This window comes from Nannospalax galili, unplaced genomic scaffold (genome assembly GCF_000622305.1).
Source record: "Nannospalax galili isolate Female #2095 unplaced genomic scaffold, S.galili_v1.0 scaffold445, whole genome shotgun sequence".
NCBI classification, from domain to species: Eukaryota; Metazoa; Chordata; class Mammalia; order Rodentia; family Spalacidae; genus Nannospalax; species Nannospalax galili.
This window is the reverse complement of record NW_008354184.1, coordinates 2,781,344-2,800,701: the sequence shown is the minus strand read 5'-3', so window position 1 is coordinate 2,800,701 and position 19,358 is coordinate 2,781,344. Positions and strand designations below refer to the sequence as shown.

Below are 19,358 nucleotides of genomic sequence, written 5' to 3'. Positions count from 1 at the left end.
GTCACATGCTCATTCCTGAATCTTATGTGTGGGGGTGCAGGGTGAGGGGGAAGCCATTAAATCTGTTCCTAAGTTGGAGGGGATGGACGAACATGACCAATTCCTCTGAAGTCCCTGGGCTCGTGTGAGAGGAATGAATGGATATCTAGAAACAATTGGGGTCTGACTGGGGACAGCAAGCAGGAGACAACCCAGTTGTGTTCACTAGAGGACTTTGCCACTCAGGGCACATCAGATCAACTTTACCATCCTTCCTGGGGTGGTGGAGGAAGGCATGAAGAGGTGGGGGGCATCCTCAGAGCTTCTGTCTTTCTTGGTTGGTCCTCCAGTCCCACCCCTGGCTGCCCACCCCATTGTGGAGAAAGGCACCATGCAGCAGAGCAGGGCTCGACTCGCACCTTTCTTTATTGCCAACACTTCCTTTGAGCGTGTCTTCTAATGTCCTATCAACTACTTGGTGCTCTTGGATTTGCTTTTTTCTCCATATTTCTCAGCCAGCGCTTTCTGCAAGTTCATGTTCATAGCATTTTTCCGGTGCCACCGTCCTACAGAGAACAGAGAGGGGGTCATCACAGGTCGCCCAGCTGCCTTCAGAGGGTCTAGACCACAGCAGTGACCCACACCTGTACCAGCCCACCCTCAGGGGCTCCACCTCATGGTCTTCACCTTGGAACCAAGAGCCACCCCTCAGCATCCCTCCCACCTACCCAGCTCATCCGTCTTCCTGCCGTGCCAGTGCTCCATGTCCCTCACCGATTTCTCAATCACCTCGGGCGTGTAGGAAGCCTTCATGAGGCTCATTGTCTCCTGCGGGGCCCCTGTCAGACACCATGGCGAAATTCCCAAGTCATGGAAGGTGGGGTACCCGATGATGCATCCCAGGCACCAGTTTCAATTCTAGGGGTGTTGGGCATGGGCGGGACGGGGAGTGGGAGGGTTTCCAAGCAAAATAGGAAAGGTTTCAAAGCTCAGCCCCATTATTGGTGGCTAGCGCGGACTCAGCTTTTAACCTCTCCGAGCTTCAGTGTCTTGTTCTATACGAGGGAATAGGGTTTACTTGCAATCTTGAAAGATTAAATTGTTACATTTACTGGACATTCTTCAGAGCTCCTGTCATGTGACAATATTGGTATTTTCTCAGTGCACACAAGGAAATGATCTACCATGGTCAAAAACCATCAGACAGGACCAGAGCCTGGAAGACGGCAAGGATTTAAATAAGTAAGATACAAAGGCTGGGACAGGACATAATGGCACACACCTTTAATCCCAGCCCTCAGTAAACAGAGGCAGGCGGATCTCTGTGAGATCAAGGCAGCCTGGTCTACATAGAAAGTTCCAGGCCAGCTGGGCTACAGACTGGGGATGCAATCCTGGATTTAGATTCCTAGCACACACACACACACACACACACACACCTCCCCCACCCCTTCTTTTTCAATACTGGATAGCAACCCTCCATGCCAGTAAATGCCACAGCACCTTCTCAAGGATTCCTCCTCTAGATTCATGCAAGTAAAAGTTATAATACCAGAGTCTAAGAACTAACTCCTAGAGGTTGCCACAGAGAAAACAGTTCACTTACAAAGAATAGTGATCTGGGGGCTAGAAAGATGCTCAGCTGTTAAGAGCACTGATTGCTCTTCCAGAGGATCCAGGTTTGATTCCCAGCACCCACATGGCAGTTAACAACTGTCCATTAACTCCAGTGCCGTGCCAGGGGAATCTGAGGCCTTCTTTTATCTCTGTGGGCAGGTGGAATAATTTGTGTCAAATCACACGGTTGGGTTGGCAAGTCAAAGATCTAGACCAAGGAGTCCAACCTTTTGACACACAGCATGACGCTGTGGTGGACAAGCTGAGGGAGGAAGGGAGAGTGAGAGTGCAACCTGATCTTGTCCTTCTGGTGTTCAGGAAAGCCCCCTATGTCAATTTCAGGGTTTGTCAACTATGCACACAAAAATGTCAAAAGAGGGGCTGGAGAGAGCTCAGCAGTTAAGAGCACTGGCTATTCTTGCAGAGGACACGGGTTCGAATCCCAGCACCTACATACTAACAACTGTCTGTAACTCCAGTTCCAGGGGATCCAAAGCCCTTTTCGGACCTCCTCGGGCACTGCACAACAGGTGCACTTACATCAGGCAGTACACGCACACACATAGTATAAAAATAGTAGTTTTTAAATGTCAAAAGTAACTACAAATGAATAGAAAGGGGGGGTTCCTGTTGGTGGGAAAATGAAAAGCTCATACCAAAAAAGCATAGGCCATAGGTATGGGAAAGCTGACAGCCATGCCTGCAGGTCTGATATCTGCCATTTGTAAGTGTACAAAGAAGAGGAATCCCAAAAGCAGCTAACAAGACCAGGACAGCTCCCCATACATACTGCACCACCTCTCCATTCCAAACATGTTGAAGATCAGCATGGCCATTTACAAATGGGCTTTGTGTCTGTGCTGGATAACTTTAGTTGTCAACTTGACACATCTGGGTAGAAGGGGGTCTCAGTTGGGGACTGCTTCCATTGGACTGGCCTATGGCCATGTCTATGGGGCATTTTCTTGGTTGTTGAGTGATGTGGGAGGGTCCAGACCACTGTGGGTGGTGCCACCCCTGGGCAGATGGTCTTGTATTGTATAAGAAAGCAAGTTGAGGGCCAGGTATGGTGGTGCACGCCTTTAATCCCAGCACTCAGGAGGCAGAGGCAGGTGGATCTCTGTGAGTTCAAGGCCAGCCTGGTCTACATAGTGAGTTCCAGGACAGCTGGGGCTACAGGGAGACCCTGTCTCAGAAAGACCAAAAAAAAAAAAAAAACCAAAAAAGCAAGTTGAGGCCCGGGGAGCGAGCCAGGAAGCAGCGTTCTCCAGGGCCTATGCTTCAGCTCCTGCCTCCAGGTTCCTGCCCTGAGTTCCTACCTTGGGCTGCCTCAGTGATGAACTGTGACCTGGGCAATGTAAGTCAGATAAACCGTTTCCTCCCCAAGTTGGTTTTGGTCAGTGTTTTTATCACCGAAAATGAAAACAAACTGAACAGTGTCCATCCACACTACAACTGTTCGTTATATTGGCTACAGTGAGGGTGCTTATGTCCTTGGGAAGAATGGGATAATGGATATAGTATAATTTGGAAAAGATGCGTATGTCTACTTAAGAAGCCTCCTTAAGGTTTTCTTCCCCAAATGGGAGTGATTACAGCTTCAGGACTGGCGGGTTTGGTTTCAGCAAGAAAAGTTCTAGGTTTAAGAAGACTGCGTATCCACTAGGAAGGTCACATTGGGGTCAACTGTTTGCTACCCAGCTCAGTTAGTAAGAATTGTGAAGATAGCTGGGAAAGAGGCAAATGCTATAAGCCAGCGAATTTATGAAGCTGTTAAACCCTTGTGGACAAAAAAAAGTAAAAAGGAGTCATTCCTGAACATAAAGAACCTGCAAATAGGAAGGGCTGATGGAACGCCTGCCAGTCATGCACGTCCTGGAACAGTCAGTGACTTTGACCAAAGAACGCACCTCTGAGACGAAGGCAAATCGGAATCCACCTCAGGTGCTGCAGAGTTTAGATTGTGTAGGTTTATGCGCAGTATATACCTGACTCCAATTCATGGATCATCCAGAAGGTGGATACAGTGCTAGAGACTGAAAGAATTGCAGAGGGCCTTCAAAAGAACTCCAAGAAGTACGAAGCTACAAATGATCCTGGAAAATCATGTGATAGGTAACTGGCAGAGCATGACTTGAACTTTTTCTATGGCCTCTTCGACTGAACAGTTTGGTCAAACACATAAGGCACAGATTACAAATGCAACACAAATATTGATTGATGAAGTGAGAGGGTTGAAGAGACCAGGTTGCATTGGATGATTGAAAGAGAATTTATTAGAAAGCAAAGAAGAGTGAAGATGTGAATGTCAGCAAGAATGAAATCTGAAAATCTGCATGCACACGTGCATGTATACATATTTATACATATGTACACACGTGTCTACTCCAGTGTTCCAAGTTATTGTCAGTTAACTTAGAATGGTTGATAGAAGGATATGTTCTCTCTACTCTTTTAATTTCCCAAAGCTGGAATAAAATATCCATATTTTAATAGGCAAAAAAAGCATAGGAAAAACATAAATAGAAAGCACAAAATAAGCCATGGAGACCAACCCACATACATCAGCAACTGGAAGAAAAACTGGCTATTCTCAATGGTTAGAGATCAGATTGTCAGATTACAGAAAATACTCTCCAGATCTCTATTATTTAAAGCATATTTTATAAAGGCACAAGTAGGGGCTAACCATGAAAGGACAGAACAGGATACAGCAGCCAAATACTAGCCAGGAGCAAGCTGGCCTGGCTATATTTATATCAGACAAAATAGACTGTAGGGCAATGGCTGTATGAAAAATAAAAATACTAGGGCCAGCACAATGGCTCAGTGGGTATAGGTGCTTGCTGCCAAGCCTGGTAATATGAGTTCAATCCTTGGGACCCCCATAGTGGAAGGAGAGAACAGAGTCTTGCAAGTTTTCCTGCCCTCCACACCAGTGTCATGGCAAACATTCACATGTGCGCACATACATAATAAATAAAAAAAATAACAAATAAATGCAGTTACAAATCTTTAGAAACATAGAAATAACTAATTCTTTGAGGTAATACCATAATTCTAAGCTTGCTGTAGCATAACCATCTTAGAAAAGATACAAGATTATAAGAGAAATTGACACGTCTTCTACTGTAGAGAAGGATTTAGTGGTCCTTCCTTCAGTAATTTAATAGATCAAGAGAAGAGTATTAATAAAGAATGACAGGATTTGTAGAGAAGTTATTAACTAGCTTATCCTATTAGGCAAAAACTGGATTCTCTGGCCACTAGATGATTTAACTCACAGGAGGTTATCCACACGCTGGCCCTGGGCTGGCCCTGCATTACAAAGCAGGTCCTGATAACTTCAAAGGACCTGCAGCCACAGCACGCTGTGTTCTCTGAGCACAAGGCCACCAGGCTGGAAATCGTTTTGAACAGCAAATTTGCCAGCTTGGTATTTACAGCTCAAAAGGTTTATGTAACAGGATGAATTAGAGGTCTGGCTTGAGGCCCTCAGTCCTGATGGCCATCGGGGATCAAAGTCAGCTTCGAAACCTCTGGAAGGAACTGGAAAACAGGCCCTCCCTCAGTGAAGCTATAAAATGATCAGTTTGGGGGAGAATGGCCAGCATCATTTAAGAGGATTGCTTTGGCTTCTAAGGGAGGCTGGCCTCATACCTCTAACTGGAAAACAGGCCCTCCCTCAGTGAAGCTATAAAATGATCAGTTTGGGGAGAATGGCCAGCATCGTTTAAGAGGATTGCTTTGGCTTCTAAGGGAGGCTGGCCTCATACCTCCCAGATTAAATCTAATTAGACAGGATTATGGACTCACTTCGGGAGCCTATGAGTTTGGAGGTCACTGAGACAGAGCAAAAAACTTTGGCCTGAGCTAGTGGGTCAGAGCACAAATGGGCTAATCCTATCCCCAGTGCAGGAGGCTCATGTTTCTGTGGACTAAGCATGGGCAGTAGAGAAGGGAGTAGCTCCTGGGCCTGGTGAGTCCTACCTCCAAGCTTTCAGAAGATGGGTGGGCAGGTCCTGACAAGAGAAACGCAAAGAATGTGCCAAACATCAAACAGCAGGGGGCAAGGGATACACCCCTGTGCCAGGTGGAGAAACGCCTGGGTTCAAACCCTTGCCACACTTCTGTCCACAGCAGAGGGGTGTGACTCTGATGTCTTAGGGGCCTTCCCTCCTCATGTACCCTGGTCCTGGGGGCTGAAGCCAAAGACAGGCACAGAATCAGGAGTGCCAGGTCCCTTCCTCTGGTCATCTGTGATGACTATACAATCCGTGTGCGTGCGTGTGTGTGTGTGTGTGTGTGTGTGTGTATGAGGTCAGAGGACAGTCTCAGCTGTCATTCCTCAGATGCCATTCATCCTGTTATTAGTTTTTGTTTTGTTGTTGTTATTATTTGTTTAATTTGGGTTTCAGTGGGTTTGATTTGGTTTGGTTTGGTTTTTTGAGAAAGGGTCTCTCACCGGCCCAGAGCTCTCCAATTTGACGAGGCTAACTGACCAGAAAGCCCCATAAATCCACCTGTTTGTCTCCCCAGTGCTGAGACTACAAGCCTGTTGTGCCACCGTCCCTGGCTTTTATTACGTGGGCTCTGGGGATTGAACACAGGTCCTCATGTATGCAAGACCAGTACTTAACCAATGGAGGTAGAGCCCCAGCCCTGACATTTGTGTTTGGCAAATACCTTCTATATGCCAGGATCTAAGAACTATGTACATATTAAAACATCTTGTTCTCTTACTTGGGAAACAGGCGACATTACTAGATACTTTTTTTTAAATTTATTTTTATTTATGTGTGTTTGTGCTATGCCTGCATGTGTGTAAGTGTACGCCTGCATGTTCCACGGTGCAGGTCAGAGCACAGCTTGGTTCTCTCCTTCCACCGTGTCTAAACTGGTAGTCAAATTCAGGTCATCAGGCTTGGTGGCTGGTGCCTTTACCCACTGAGCCATCGTGCCTGCCCTTGCTTTCTAATACTGTTTATGGATTCTTGCCTAGGAACTAAAGGTTATAAAAGTCAAACTCAGGGAGAGAGACAGCTCTTTGGAGGGCCAGAAGGACAGGAAGTGCCTCAGGGTTCCCCAGGAGCTGCCCGAGGTTCCTCACAGATCTCTGGGTTCCCTTTTTACACACACTTTTGGGGGCATGGCAGTTTTTATAGTTAACATATGTAGTGTGCATAATCTGGTCTGGATGCAAGAAAACAGGCCTGGTTTGATATGAAAAAAAACAGTGTATGTGATTTACCACATTAACATATGAAAAGGAAAAAACAAACAGCCTGGGATCATCTGAAAACCAGCAGGAAAAATAGTTAACAAAACTCAACATTCATTCAAAATAATAATAAAATAATAATAAATAATAATAGCAAACTAGGAATAAAAAGGACACTCCTAAACTTAATACAAAGCATCTTCAAAATTATTTTTAAAATAAGGTGGGCTGAGCTGGAAAGATGACTCAGTGGTTAATAGCACTGACGGCTGTTGCAGAGGACCCAGGTTTGAGTCCCAGCATCTACATGGCAGCTAACAACTGTTCGTTAACTCCAGTTCCAGAGGACTCTAACTCCCTCTTCTGACCTCCATGGGCATTGTACGACATGGTGCACATGGTACATGCAGGCAATACACTCATACACATTAAATAATATATAAATATATAAATAAAATATATATTAAGAAAATAAGGTGGGCTCAGTGGCACAAAATTTTAATCTCAGATACTCAGGAGACTGAGGCAGGAGAATTGTAAATTCAAGACCTCAAAGCTGACTCCAGCAACTGAGCAAAACTTTGTCTCAAAACAAAAAGCAAGAAGAGGGCTGGGGATTAACTCAGTGATAGAGTGATAGAGCTCTTATCTAGCATGCCTGAATAATTTAAAAAATATCTATGTAGTATAATATACTTATAAATGCATATATATGGCTGGCTGGAAGTATAATTATATGATTGTAATTATTATTCAAAAGAGGTCCTAAAGAATCTGTAATGATTGAAATTAATGAATGAGCTGAGAAAGGCTTCTAGGTATACGATCAGAATACAAAAATAAAAATTGTTGGGCTAGAAATCTAGTTCAGTGGTGAAGTATTTGCCTAGCATTCGCAGGACCCTGGGTTTGATCCCCAGCCCCACAAATTAATAAATAACCGAATAAATAGGTAAATGAATAAAATTGTCCTGCATATACCAGCATCGAAAATTTTCAATGTAATTATATATATATATTTAATTCTGGGGACTGACCAGGGTCTCAAACATGCTAAGCATATGCTTTACCACCGAATTACATCCCCAGATCCATAAAATATATGTTTAAATTGTTTATTTCCTTTTATTTTATGCATATGCATGTTTTGTCTGCATATGTGTAAGCACACCTGTGCATGCAGGCACTCATGGAGGCCAGAAGAAGAAGTGGATCCTCTGGAGATGGAGTTACAGACAGTTGTTGGCTGCTATGTGGGTGCTGGGAACTAAACCCAGGTCTTCTGCAAGAGCAGCCAGTGCTCTTAATGGCTAAACCACCTCTCCAGTCCCCAGAAAACATAATTTTAAAAAGATATCATTTGCCTAAGGGGGAGACAGTTTCATATCTCAGGCACTAGAGAAGCTGAGTCAGGAGGATTACCACGAATTCCTGGGCAGCCTATGCTACACAGTGAGTCTCTGTCTCAAAACAAGATGAAAACAAACAAACAAAATCCGTTTTCAATCTGCACCCAAAAGAAGAGGTTTTTAACAAAATTTACAAAAATGTTATTGACATCACCTTTACAAATCAGAAATCAATTAGCCTAACACTGGGAAGCACTCCTGGACTGATGTGTCATGTCACTGTGCTCCCATCAAAAGCCCAAAGTTCTTCACAGAAATTGACTAGCTGGACCTAAAATCCCTATGAAAGAGCAAAGGACCTAGAAATTCAAGACCTCACCTGGCAGTAGTCTGGAGGACTGGGAGGGTGTGGTCTGACCAGATCTCAGGGGACTTATAATACCTTGGGGACCAGGGTGTAATACTAGACCGATGGATAAGACTCAATGGAATCCTCACGCATGTGCAAACCTGAGGGTAGACAGGGCCTTTTCAGGTTCCCAGGGGAGAGTGGGACTCTAGGAGCGATAAATACATCCAAAGAAGGATTAGAAAAGAATCCCCATTTCCACTGAGAGCAGAAATCAACTCCAGGTGTATCAAAGACAAAGCAAGCGTGAAAAGGGCATAGCCCGGGCTCCCCTGGCCCCTCTTGGATGGCCCCACCTTCAGAGTGAGGCAGCTAGTCTGCAGTTTGCTCAGGTCAACCACCTGGAAATCAGCTTTAATCTCCTGTCATGCCCAGTTCCATTCCTTACCCTGCTCTGTCTGCTCTGCCTCACACAAACACCCAGACTCCCACTGTTTCAGAGCTGTGTGACCAGAGCCCTCTGAGCTGCCACACGGGACAGGAGTACACTCCAAATTTGTGCAGTGCACCAGCCCAGCTCCTTAGACTGAGTACTTGAATTTGAATCTGAAATGTACTCCAAAGGCCCAGTGTCAAATGCTTAGTCCCCAGTTTGGAACTACTGGTATTTGGTGGAAACTTTGAGATGGGGCTTAGTGAGGGTTTTAAGTCATTAGTGGGTGCCCCAATGGGATAATGGGATCCTGGATTCTTTTTATTCCCTCTTATTTCTCAACCACGAGGTGAGCAACTTCGTCCACCATGTGCTCCCCACCGTGATGATCTGCCTCACCAAGGCCCTAAAAGTCAGGACAATCAATCACCGACTACAACCTCTAAAACCATGAGCCGATAAACCTTTCCTCTATTTTTGGTTTTGATTTGCTTTTGATTGTTTAAAAAAGGGTCCTGCTCTATAACCAAGACTAACCTGGAACTCACTAAGTCACCTAAGCTGTCCTCAAACTCACAATAATCTTCCTGCCTCTGTCTCCTGACTGCTGGGATTACAGGCATGCACCACCATACCTAGCTAAACTTTCCTCTTTATAAGTTGATTATCTTGGGTGTGTTTGTTACAATAACTAACAGACCAGGACACTATCTGGTCCCACCTGGATATTTTCAGTCCCTGTCTCACTGCTGTCCCTGTCTGCCCTATGCTGTCCCACGACTCCCCTATGTTCTTCTCTACACAGCGTTAGAGTGATCTTTCATCCAAGTCAAACAAGCCCATTCCCCTGTCTCCAATACCAGATTGATATTCTTTTCCAATTAGGAAAAAGACTTTCCAGGATCTATGACCCAGATTAGCTCTTGTCTGACTTCTTCCCCTGCAACCATGCAGCCACAGGGGCCTCACCAACCCCCAACTGCAACTGCCAAGGTGACTCTTGGTGGGTTGGGGGTGAGGGGAGACTGTGAGGCACAGACAGGACACACCAACAGTCATGTGTTTGGAGTGCCACAGGCCAAAGTCTTCATTCATGGTGTTTACCGATCTATGAGTAAGACTGCTCCCACTCGGGTTTAAGATAGCATTTAATATGCCAATCAGTTCAGGAAAAGCCAACAATGGATCCTTGTGAGCCGGTTCAAGCTGGCAGGACCTGGTTCCAGCTCACTCTTGGCACACTTCTAAATTGCCTAGGCTGGGTGATGGGGGCATGAATTCTTAAGGATGTTATTCCTTTATACTTATGTAGACATTATCATGTAAGGGTGTAGGTAAGGACTCTGGTGACCAATGCTGTAGAGAGAAGTGAGAAGGCAGAATTTCTGGACCCCAAACGGAACAGCCTGAGCTGATTTTGCCTCCCTCCCACAATGCCACTTCTTCCCCAAGCTCAAAGAAAAACTCAGGTTTCCAACGGGTGTCTGGTTCCTCTGGTGACAGGGACCCAAGCCAAGGAGAGGAGACAGGCTGGAGGGAAGACAAAGAGGGAGGAAGGCAGTGAGGCTGAGCTGAAAGGGCACAGAGATGCTGGCAGCGCCCCCACAGGAGCAATAGGCAGAACATGGGAATCCTGGTACCAACGTTGAGAAAAGGCTATGAAAGCTCAGATTGTGAATCCCGTTTCTCCTCACATTGCTGAGACGTCTCAGGCACCTGATTGCAAACTGTTCTGTCACATGGGGCTCATGGCACCCATGAGCCAAAAAGAACTGGATGAACCAAACAGAGCCTTCGAGAAATGGCGCACCTCTAACTCACAATCCCTTTTCTCCAGGTGATGCCACCATGGAGCTCCAGGGAAGAAAAGTACAGCTGGCATCTGCCTATCCTTCTGGAATCCTTGACTATGGTGATAAGAACCACGCTGTCTTAATCAACCCACTGGCATGAGGAAGTAACTGAGGCTCAGAGAGGTGAAGGCTCCTGCCCATAGTCACACCCAGGGAATGGCCAAGCTGAGCTTTGAACCCAAGAAAGTCTGCTACTGTCTCTGTGGTCAAAGGTGTCAAGTCAGGAACATGCCTGGGCCTCTTGCTGGAAGATTATGGAACCAGAGGTGTCCAGAGCAGGAGGGCCTAGGTGCCAAAAGACTGAATCACCTGTACAGAGAAGACAGACATACCAGGGGACTAGATGGTCCTGGCATTTCCATGGGACATGCCACCATAGAGAACGCCTTAGGTCCTTGTGAACACCTTGTGCTAACAGGGCTGTGCCTTTGGGCCTGAGACCCCGTCTAGGGTGAACAACCAAAGGCCTTTTGTGCCTAGTGTCCTGGGGACCATAACTGTTCACAGTCCCCACCCATGTCCTTCAGTCTGACCTTGAAACAAGTTAGACCGCATGTGGTAGCCCAGGTCATAGTAGTCTGAGATGGAGGAGATTTCCACAGGGCTCTGGGTCCTGCTGGGCCATGAGCTTGACCTGTTCTGGTCCTCGAAGATTTCACCAGTGGCCTTCTGAGCCTGATGGGGGGAGGCAGGGAAAAGAGATAAATGATGGGAAAGAGGGTTCAAGTTCCCGCCCTCCCAACTTGCCCTTTCCACAGCAACCTGTAACCCCAAGGGCAAGGAGCTGGACACGATGAAAGTTCTGCCCTTCCCCACCTCCTCCCCTGTGGGCAGGAAGTACAGGAGCAGCAGTGACCCCAGGCACATGGAGCATCCACTGTGTGCACCATCAAGAAGGAAACAGGGCTTGGGAGGCCAGATACCCCCAGTCCATGCAACTGGGGAGCCCCGGATCCCTGGCTTGATGCCTACAATCAAGGCATCCCACAGCCTTCCATTTTGACCAACTTCTTCCTTGTACTAAGAGAAAAACTGAGGCCAGAGAGGTCAAGTCTAAGCCTATATGAGGTAGGAAATCTGCACTTGAATTCCAATTCTGACATATAGTAGCTGTTGCTTGGAGCCTCTCTGGGCCTCAGTTTCCCTACTTGCAAAACATGGGTAGAGGTTAGAACTGGAATGTCTTGGAACTGGAGAGATAGTTCAGTGGTTAAGAGCACTCACTGCTGTTGCAGAGGACCCGCGTTCAGTTTCCAGCACCCACATGGTGGCTAACAACAATCCATAACTCCAGTTCTAGGGGATCTGATGCCCTCTTCTGCCCACCATGGGCATTGCATGCATGCAGGCAAAACATTCATACACATAAAATAGAAATAATTTTTTTAAAAAAAGAACTAGAGGATCTTTGAATTATCTTTCAGCTCAGATACTTGCTGGTTCAATGGCACTTGGGACCTGGGCCTAGGAAAACAAGATGGCCAGGACAATTGTGGCCAAACAGAAATAGCGTCTTCCCAAGGCCAAGAGCAGCAGTGAGTGACCACAGCCAATTCAAACAGGACAAGCCTCCTCCAAGTGGGGCGGAGCATTTAAGAGTATGACCCCTCCCCCACTAGCCCTGGGCTGTCTAATGAGTGAGGTCCTTGAGATGACAAATGAAGGGATGCCTGAGAGGAGTCTGACCCTGACCGTTGGGCTTTTTGAGCATGGACTTACCAGCTTTGTGACTCTAAGCAGATTGCAACACCTGTCCTGACCTTGGTTTTACTCTCTGTTTAAAGGAAGAAATAACCTCTACCAGGCTGATGACAAGACACAGAAGCTATGAGAGTTGAGATGGTGGCCTTAAAAAATATGCCTCGCCGGGCATGGTGGTGCGTGCCTTTAATCCCAGCACTTGGGAGGCAGAGGCAGGTGGATCTCTGTGAGTTCAAGGCCAGCCTGGACTACATAGTGAGTTCCAGGACAGCTGGGGCTACACGGAGACCCTGTCTCAAAAAGACCAAAAAAAACCCCTCAAACTGCCAGAGCAGGGGGGATGCTTAGATTAGATGAATCTAATCTCAAATTTCAGCTGACAAATAAATAATGGTCACCTAGAATAAGAATAAGAATAAGAATAAGAATAAGAATAAGAATAAGAGGAAGAGGAAGAGGAAGAGGAAGAGGAAGAGGAGGAGGAGGAATTGAAAAGTATGCTGGTATTGATTAGTCATGTCTGCCATGAATGCAGCTAGGAGAATCATGCTATGGCATGCCATGGGTTTATCAGCCTGAACTAGTCTGGCTACTTCTCTTTGCAGTTAGAGACACTGAAGGCCAATAAGGGAAAGCAACCTAGCCAAAGTCACCTAGCATTCAGGAGTAGAGCCACAGTCCAAACTGAGTCTCTGATACCTAATAAGTGTCGTCTATCCACCCAATGCAGCCTCCCTTAGGAGACAATTCAGACTGAAAATGTCCAATTCAAACAATAGATTTATAATACAAAGTCAGCAATAGCCAAGGCTCCAGATCCTACCAGCGCACTTTGGACCTTCATCCCACATGACTGGGTGGTGTGGTTAGCTCCCTTTGCCCCTTCACCTTAGACTTCTCTGTATGAAATAGAGGTAGTAATACCACCTTTTGCACAGTTGTTAGGCCTGAAGGGCTGAGACACACAGTGCCTGGCATTCAGCAGGTGTCAGTAAACTCCACTTTCTAATGTTAGTACAGGGACTATTATCAAGAATGTGTCTGGAGGCTGGAGAGATGGTTCAGTGGTTAAGAACACAGGCTGCTCTTGCAGAGGACCTGGGATTGATTCCCAGCACCCCCATGGCACCTCACAACTGTCTGTAACTCCAGTTCCAGGGGATCCTATACCCTATTCTGGCCTCTGCAGGCACTGTACAACATAAAAGTACACTTACATACCTGCAGGCAATACACTCATACACATAAAATAAAAAATAATTTTTTAAAGTTTAAAGAATGGAATTTTTTTGTCTTTTTGAGACAGGGTCTCTACCTGTAGCTCCAGCTGGCCTAGAACTCACTATGTAAACCAGGCTAGCCTTGAACTCACAGAGATCCACCTGCCTCTGCCTCCCAAGTGCTGGGATTAAAGAGGTGCACCACCACAGCAGGCTAAGAATGTATTTTATGTCTTTAATAAAAGCTTCCAGAATAGCCCTTCTGCCACCCTTGGTCGCCTGCACCCCTGCTTTGTCACCTGCCCCTCAGAGACCAGCTGGTCCACTATCTTGCTCCCAAACTTGTGGTGGATGTTTTCAGGAATGGTGCTCTCCTTTCGGCTCAGAGGGACTGTCCTTTGCTCTGGGGCTCTCGAGGTTGATCCTTCCTCTTCCCTGCCCTGGAACGACTCCCTGCCCTCTCTCGAGTAGACTCTGGATGGCCCCTTCTCAAGCTGAGAACCCATCATCGGAGAAGTCCTGCTGGTAGGTGTTGGTGGTGGGGGCGGAACCTCTGGGTGGCCCTGCCCAGCGGGGCTGCCTTGGGGGCTCTGGGAATGCCTTGGCTGGTACTTGAACTTGGAGCTATCCAAGGAGCTATGGGCAGCTCTCCAGGTGTCCACGTCCTGCTGGCCCTCCTTGTCGTTCAGGCGGGTCCTGGTCAAAGTGGTGGTCCCTGAGCAGGGAAAGAGGAATGGAGAGAGACATAGAGAGACACACAGACAAACATGAGAGGAGGGGGCAGGTAAGGTGAGTGGAAGGGGAATAGAGATAGGAAAGGGACAGAGAAAATACAGGGGCCCAAGGAGAGGGTGACAACGACCAGAAAAGAGGTCAGTGGGCAGATCTCCACAGGGCAGGTTGTCACACAAAGCTTTGGACCACAAGGACTATGGTGTTTCTTATCTTGGCCAAGACATAGGTCTGCAAAGTGCAAGAATGGGGTCCAAGTCCTGGTCTTTGCTCCCTGCCCCCCACCTCCTCAGCCTTCCATCCCAGCCACCTCTCTGGCTCCCCAGTGGTCCTCTCCCCAGCTTTTGATTGCATTGCCATTTTCCCCAGCACATCCTCACAGCCCTGGGTTTTCCCTTTCTGGCTCAGGGCTAACCAAGTGTTTTTTCTCTCGGTGATAAGATGACTCTTACAGTAATAGTGGAGAGAACAATTGCTTTCTATAGTAAAGAATAGAATGCACACATTTTTCCTTACTGTGAAAAATAGTGCTTGTGCCCAGACAGCCTGCTCCCCATCCTCAGCCCCAGGAGCTGCTGGAAATATTTGGTCAGCTTCCTTCTACAATATTCTAGAAGGGTCCTCCAGTTCTCTGACAAGAGATATAGCTTTGTTTTGCTTTGTGTATAAATGAGATCCAATTTCCAATTTCCATTCTATGTATTGTATTTTTTTCTGAGACAGGGTCTCCTCGTAGCCCCAGTTAGCCTAGAACTCACTATGTAGACCAGGTTGACCTTGATCTCACAGAAATCTGCCTGCCTCTGCTTCCTGAGTGCTGGGATCACACCCAGCATTTTGGGGGTCTAGTCCATGTATTGGATAGAAGGGGATCTTTCCCTCTAACTGTGCAGATCTTGCCTGTTGTCTCACTGCCTGGCATTCAGATGGTCCCCAGTCAGTGTTTTAGGACAGGCTGGTATGGGCATCGGCTTTGCTGCTCTGATGGTCCTCCTGTCACAAGGCGATGGGGTGCTCTGGAACCCTTCTTCCCCACTGGAAGGCCCTTCTTCAGGCAGGTGGACAGAGAAAGCGGAACTTGCTCCCTTTTCTGGCTCACATCCTTCTCCTTCCTTACTCAACCCTTTGTCCCTGTCCCTTTATTAGTCAAAAAAGGCAAAGGGAAAAATTGTCCCCTGGAGCTAGATGGCCTTCCCTCCCTCCTGCTGGGTTTTGCCCAAAGCAGCAGGCCACCAGGCAGAAGGACTCTAGGGACAGCTAAGGCTGTATGGACAGGAACAGGGTCCTTCCCAAAAGAAGAAAGGGGAAGGGGAGCGAACACCCAGAACCTAGCCTAACTCTGCTTGTGGGGAGACCAGCCTGGTGCAGGGGTGGGTTCCACCCTCCACCACAGAGTTCAGGGCTGCCATGTCCCCCAACCTGCGCTTCCAACTCTCTCAACTGTTGACACATGATGGTGTCACTATAACAGAGTTAACAACACTTCAATGGCCTGGATGAGTCTGTCCTATGTCCTCGGGCTCATAGAGCAGAGGCCACCACCACTGTCAGCTGAGCACTAGACCAGGTTCTGGGGAGATGATGGGGAGAAGCCAGCCAGTCCCTACTCTGGGAACAGAGCACTTGTGGATGGGTGGATGGATGGGTGGACGGACGGACGGACAGACGGACGGACGGATGGACGGACGGATGGACGGATGGATGGATGGATGGGTGGATGGGCGGATGGATGGGTGGGTGGATGGGTGGATGGATGGATGGATGGATGGATGGATGGATGGATGGATGGATGGATGGATGGGTGGGTGGGCGGGTGGATGGATGGACGGATGGACAGATGGGTGGACAGACGGATGGGCGGATGGATGCACGGGCGGGTAGACGGGTGGGTGGATGGATGGATGGACGAATGGATGGATGGGTAGACAGATGGACATCTGCATCTAGCCCTTCTGGAATCTCATTGCATCTCCCATCATTCATGTGTCAAGTGGGCAGAGTAAACCTCGATTCTCTTGCTACTGTGAGACTGGAAGGACCCTGAACAGAGTTTTCTAAACTTGGCTTTTTTATCAGAAACACCTGTACACTTGCCAAAAATATAGATTCCTAGGTCAGAATGTCCCTGAAAAGGCCCAGAATCTAGGGATTTAAAATATTTCCTGGGGTGACTCAGGTCACTGGGAAAACTTCAAGCAGGAATTTCCTGATGAACCTCATGCTGGCTCCCCACCCCACCTGCCAGCCCCAGTTACCCCCTGCTTCACCCTGGGGACCCTTCTCAGAGCTCACCTGACCTAGCCACATTTGCATAAAATCCCTCCCTGATGGCAGGGCTCCACCAAAGTTCTGCCCTTTCTCCTTCCAGCCCTGGAAACTCTGTCCTCAGGATTCAGTGTTTAGACTCACACCCATCTCCTCCCCTTCTTTCCCCATAACCTGGCAGGTATCCAGCCCTGGGCTATACCTCAGGCTTGCTTGATGTACCCCAATCCTGTCTGTCATCCCACAGTTCTGCAACTTCTGGTGCCCAAGAAGAGTTGCTGTTATGCACCCCCATCTTAACCCAGAGCAGCTGAGGACAGAGCCCCCAGGCCTGGTGGATGAGTGTCTCAACAATTTTCCCTCCATTTCCTTCTGTGCTCAGAGTGACTTATAAGGGCTGAGCCATGCCATCTGGAAGCCTCAGAAAAACTGAGGTAGTGAGTTGGGGATGTACCCTGCTGCCCCAGGGAGTCCCCCCACCTCCAGCTGTGCAGGCAGCGTGCTCATCTTACCTGCTGAGTGGCCCAGCTCCATGGATTTTGGCTCTGGGACCTGCAATTTCTGAGCTCCTGTAGATAAAGCAGCACATATTAAATGGTTTCAGAAGACACTCTCCAAGAAGGGCACTGCTCCAGAGATCTAGCCTGATCCAGGCTCCCTGTGCCACCTGCTCTGTTGCAGCACAGCCCAGAACCCCCCCACCCCCACAACCCCCACCTTTTACCAGGTACTTCTGAGGACCCAGGGCTAGTACCTGGGTCTCAAAGGCCTTTCCAACACAGCCATGTCACTAAGCTCTTACTACTTTCTTAATCCTTTTCTTCCATCTCTTCCTTCTCTCCTCTCCCACAAGCACCCTGGGAACTCAAGCAAGCCCCTGGCTGTGGGGGCCACTGCCTGAGTCCCTACCCTGAAGGTTCTTTTTCTTTCAGCAAATAGGAAGTCATTCTCAGAAGAGACACAATCTTCAATGATAACAGTGATCACACTTTAAGGTCAGGTCACTTAGACAAAGGGCCTGAGCTGTTGGCCCCGAGGGTACCCTAGTTTTTTCCACATGGTGTCTACATACATCAGTTTGAAACATAGCAGTTACGGGAACGTGGAACCCAGGGCCTCTCCATTACTAGTCAGCCTTCACCCCCCAGCCTATTTTATTGGCTGGTCATTCATTGAAAGAGAAGGGAGTTCACCTACCGGGAGGCAAACCTGGAAAGGGACCAGGATCCGGAAGTGCCGGCCCTGAATCCGCCAATGCCCCTGCGCCTTTCCCAACTGTGATCCTTTCTCCTAGGGAATCCTTTCCTTACGTATATTCCCTTATTTTGTACATGTGGAATTTTCCCAGTTGTTTTGCAGATATTGTGCTATCAATAAAATCAAGCCTGGCCTGACACTATGTGTGTGCACTACGGGGGAACAGAACAGAGGCCGCAAGTCAGCTGGAAGGGTCTCCTAGTTCCATTTCTGTTGCTGGGATAAAATACCCTGGCAAAAAGCAGCTTAGGGGAGAAGGTGGCAGGCACTTACAACAGCTGGTCACTCGCACAGTGGAGAGCAGAGGCTGAATGAGCACATGCTGGTGCTCAGCTCTCTCTCCACTCTTAACTCTCCACCCAATGACTGTGTCTCCTAGTCTAGGTGGATGGCACCTGAGGAAAGACATCATGCTGGTTGACCTCTGGCTTACATACATGTGCACAGGCACACACAGGAACATGCACACAGATACAAAGAAATGATTCCAGAGGGAAAGGAGGCCAACAGTGGGACACGTGGAATGGTTTAGATGAGGAGGCAACTTTTCAGCCACACAGGTGGTCCTTCAAGGGGATGAAGGACAAGCCTCACATACCCTCTTCAGGAAACATGTGACAGGGAGCGTTACTGGGGACCAGCTGAAAGGCTCCCAGGGATCTGCACTTTGTGATGTAATCTTCTCCCCTTGAGGTGGGGACCTAGTGATCTGTTCAAACCAATAGACTGTGGCAGAAATGAGGACTGTCCCCTTTGTATGAAGGACTGTTTTTCATCTCTGTCCACATGCTCTCTTGGGTTCTTCTTGCTTCCCTGGTTCTAATAGAACCCAGTGGCCATGTAAAGAGCTACTCTGTGGAGAGGCTCATGTGGCCCAGAACTGAGGTGGCCTCTGTCCAGCAGCTTATGAGGAGCTGGTCTTTGGAAAAGGATCCTTGAGACCAAAGTCCCAGTCCATACTGTGACTGTAGCTGGAGAGATACGCTGAGACAGAGCCCACCAGAACTGGACCTGTATTCTCAACCCACACAAGATCATAAATGCCATTGTCTCAAGCTTCTGAGCTCTGGAGTGACTTGTTACACAGCAAGAGCTGACTGCTACAACTCATAAATCCAGCACTCCCACACCTAGCATATTGGTGAATCTTCACAAGGATACATGGAGTTGTTCAGAGTCACTATGAACTTACCCTCTGTCATGATGGAGAAACTGAGGGTCAGAGACAGAAAAGTAGAATTGAGGGTGGGGTTCAGTGGGAGAGTATGTGCCTGGCATGTGCTGGGCCCTGTGTTCCATCCTGAAGTCAGGTAAAATTCAAGTTACCTTTCTGGTCCTAGTCTGCCCCTGTTCCCAGTCACCACCTGATGTGACCTTACACA

At 47.8% G+C, this 19,358-nt stretch overlaps 1 protein-coding gene and 1 pseudogene across 2 annotated transcripts in view; one reads left to right on the top strand and one right to left on the bottom strand.

The window, feature by feature from the left end:
- Positions 1-387: 387 nt before the first annotated feature.
- The window catches only part of Tex33 (testis expressed 33), a 19,607-nt gene continuing 636 nt past the window's right edge, over positions 388-19,358 (bottom strand). The window contains exons 2-6 of one of the 2 annotated variants that reach the window (XM_008851330.2): positions 17,232-17,288; positions 14,022-14,437; positions 11,335-11,476; positions 708-818; positions 388-545 (exon numbers count right to left, since the gene is read on the bottom strand). In XM_008851330.2, the coding sequence (XP_008849552.1) occupies positions 451-545; positions 708-818; positions 11,335-11,476; positions 14,022-14,437; positions 17,232-17,253 (786 nt within the window). In that variant the 5' untranslated portion in view covers positions 17,254-17,288 and the 3' untranslated portion in view covers positions 388-450. The remainder of the gene's footprint in view (positions 546-707; positions 819-11,334; positions 11,477-14,021; positions 14,438-17,231; positions 17,289-19,358) is intronic. The other variant, XM_008851332.2, reaches the window with a different exon arrangement.
- LOC115067396 lies at positions 2,275-3,629 on the top strand (annotated as a pseudogene).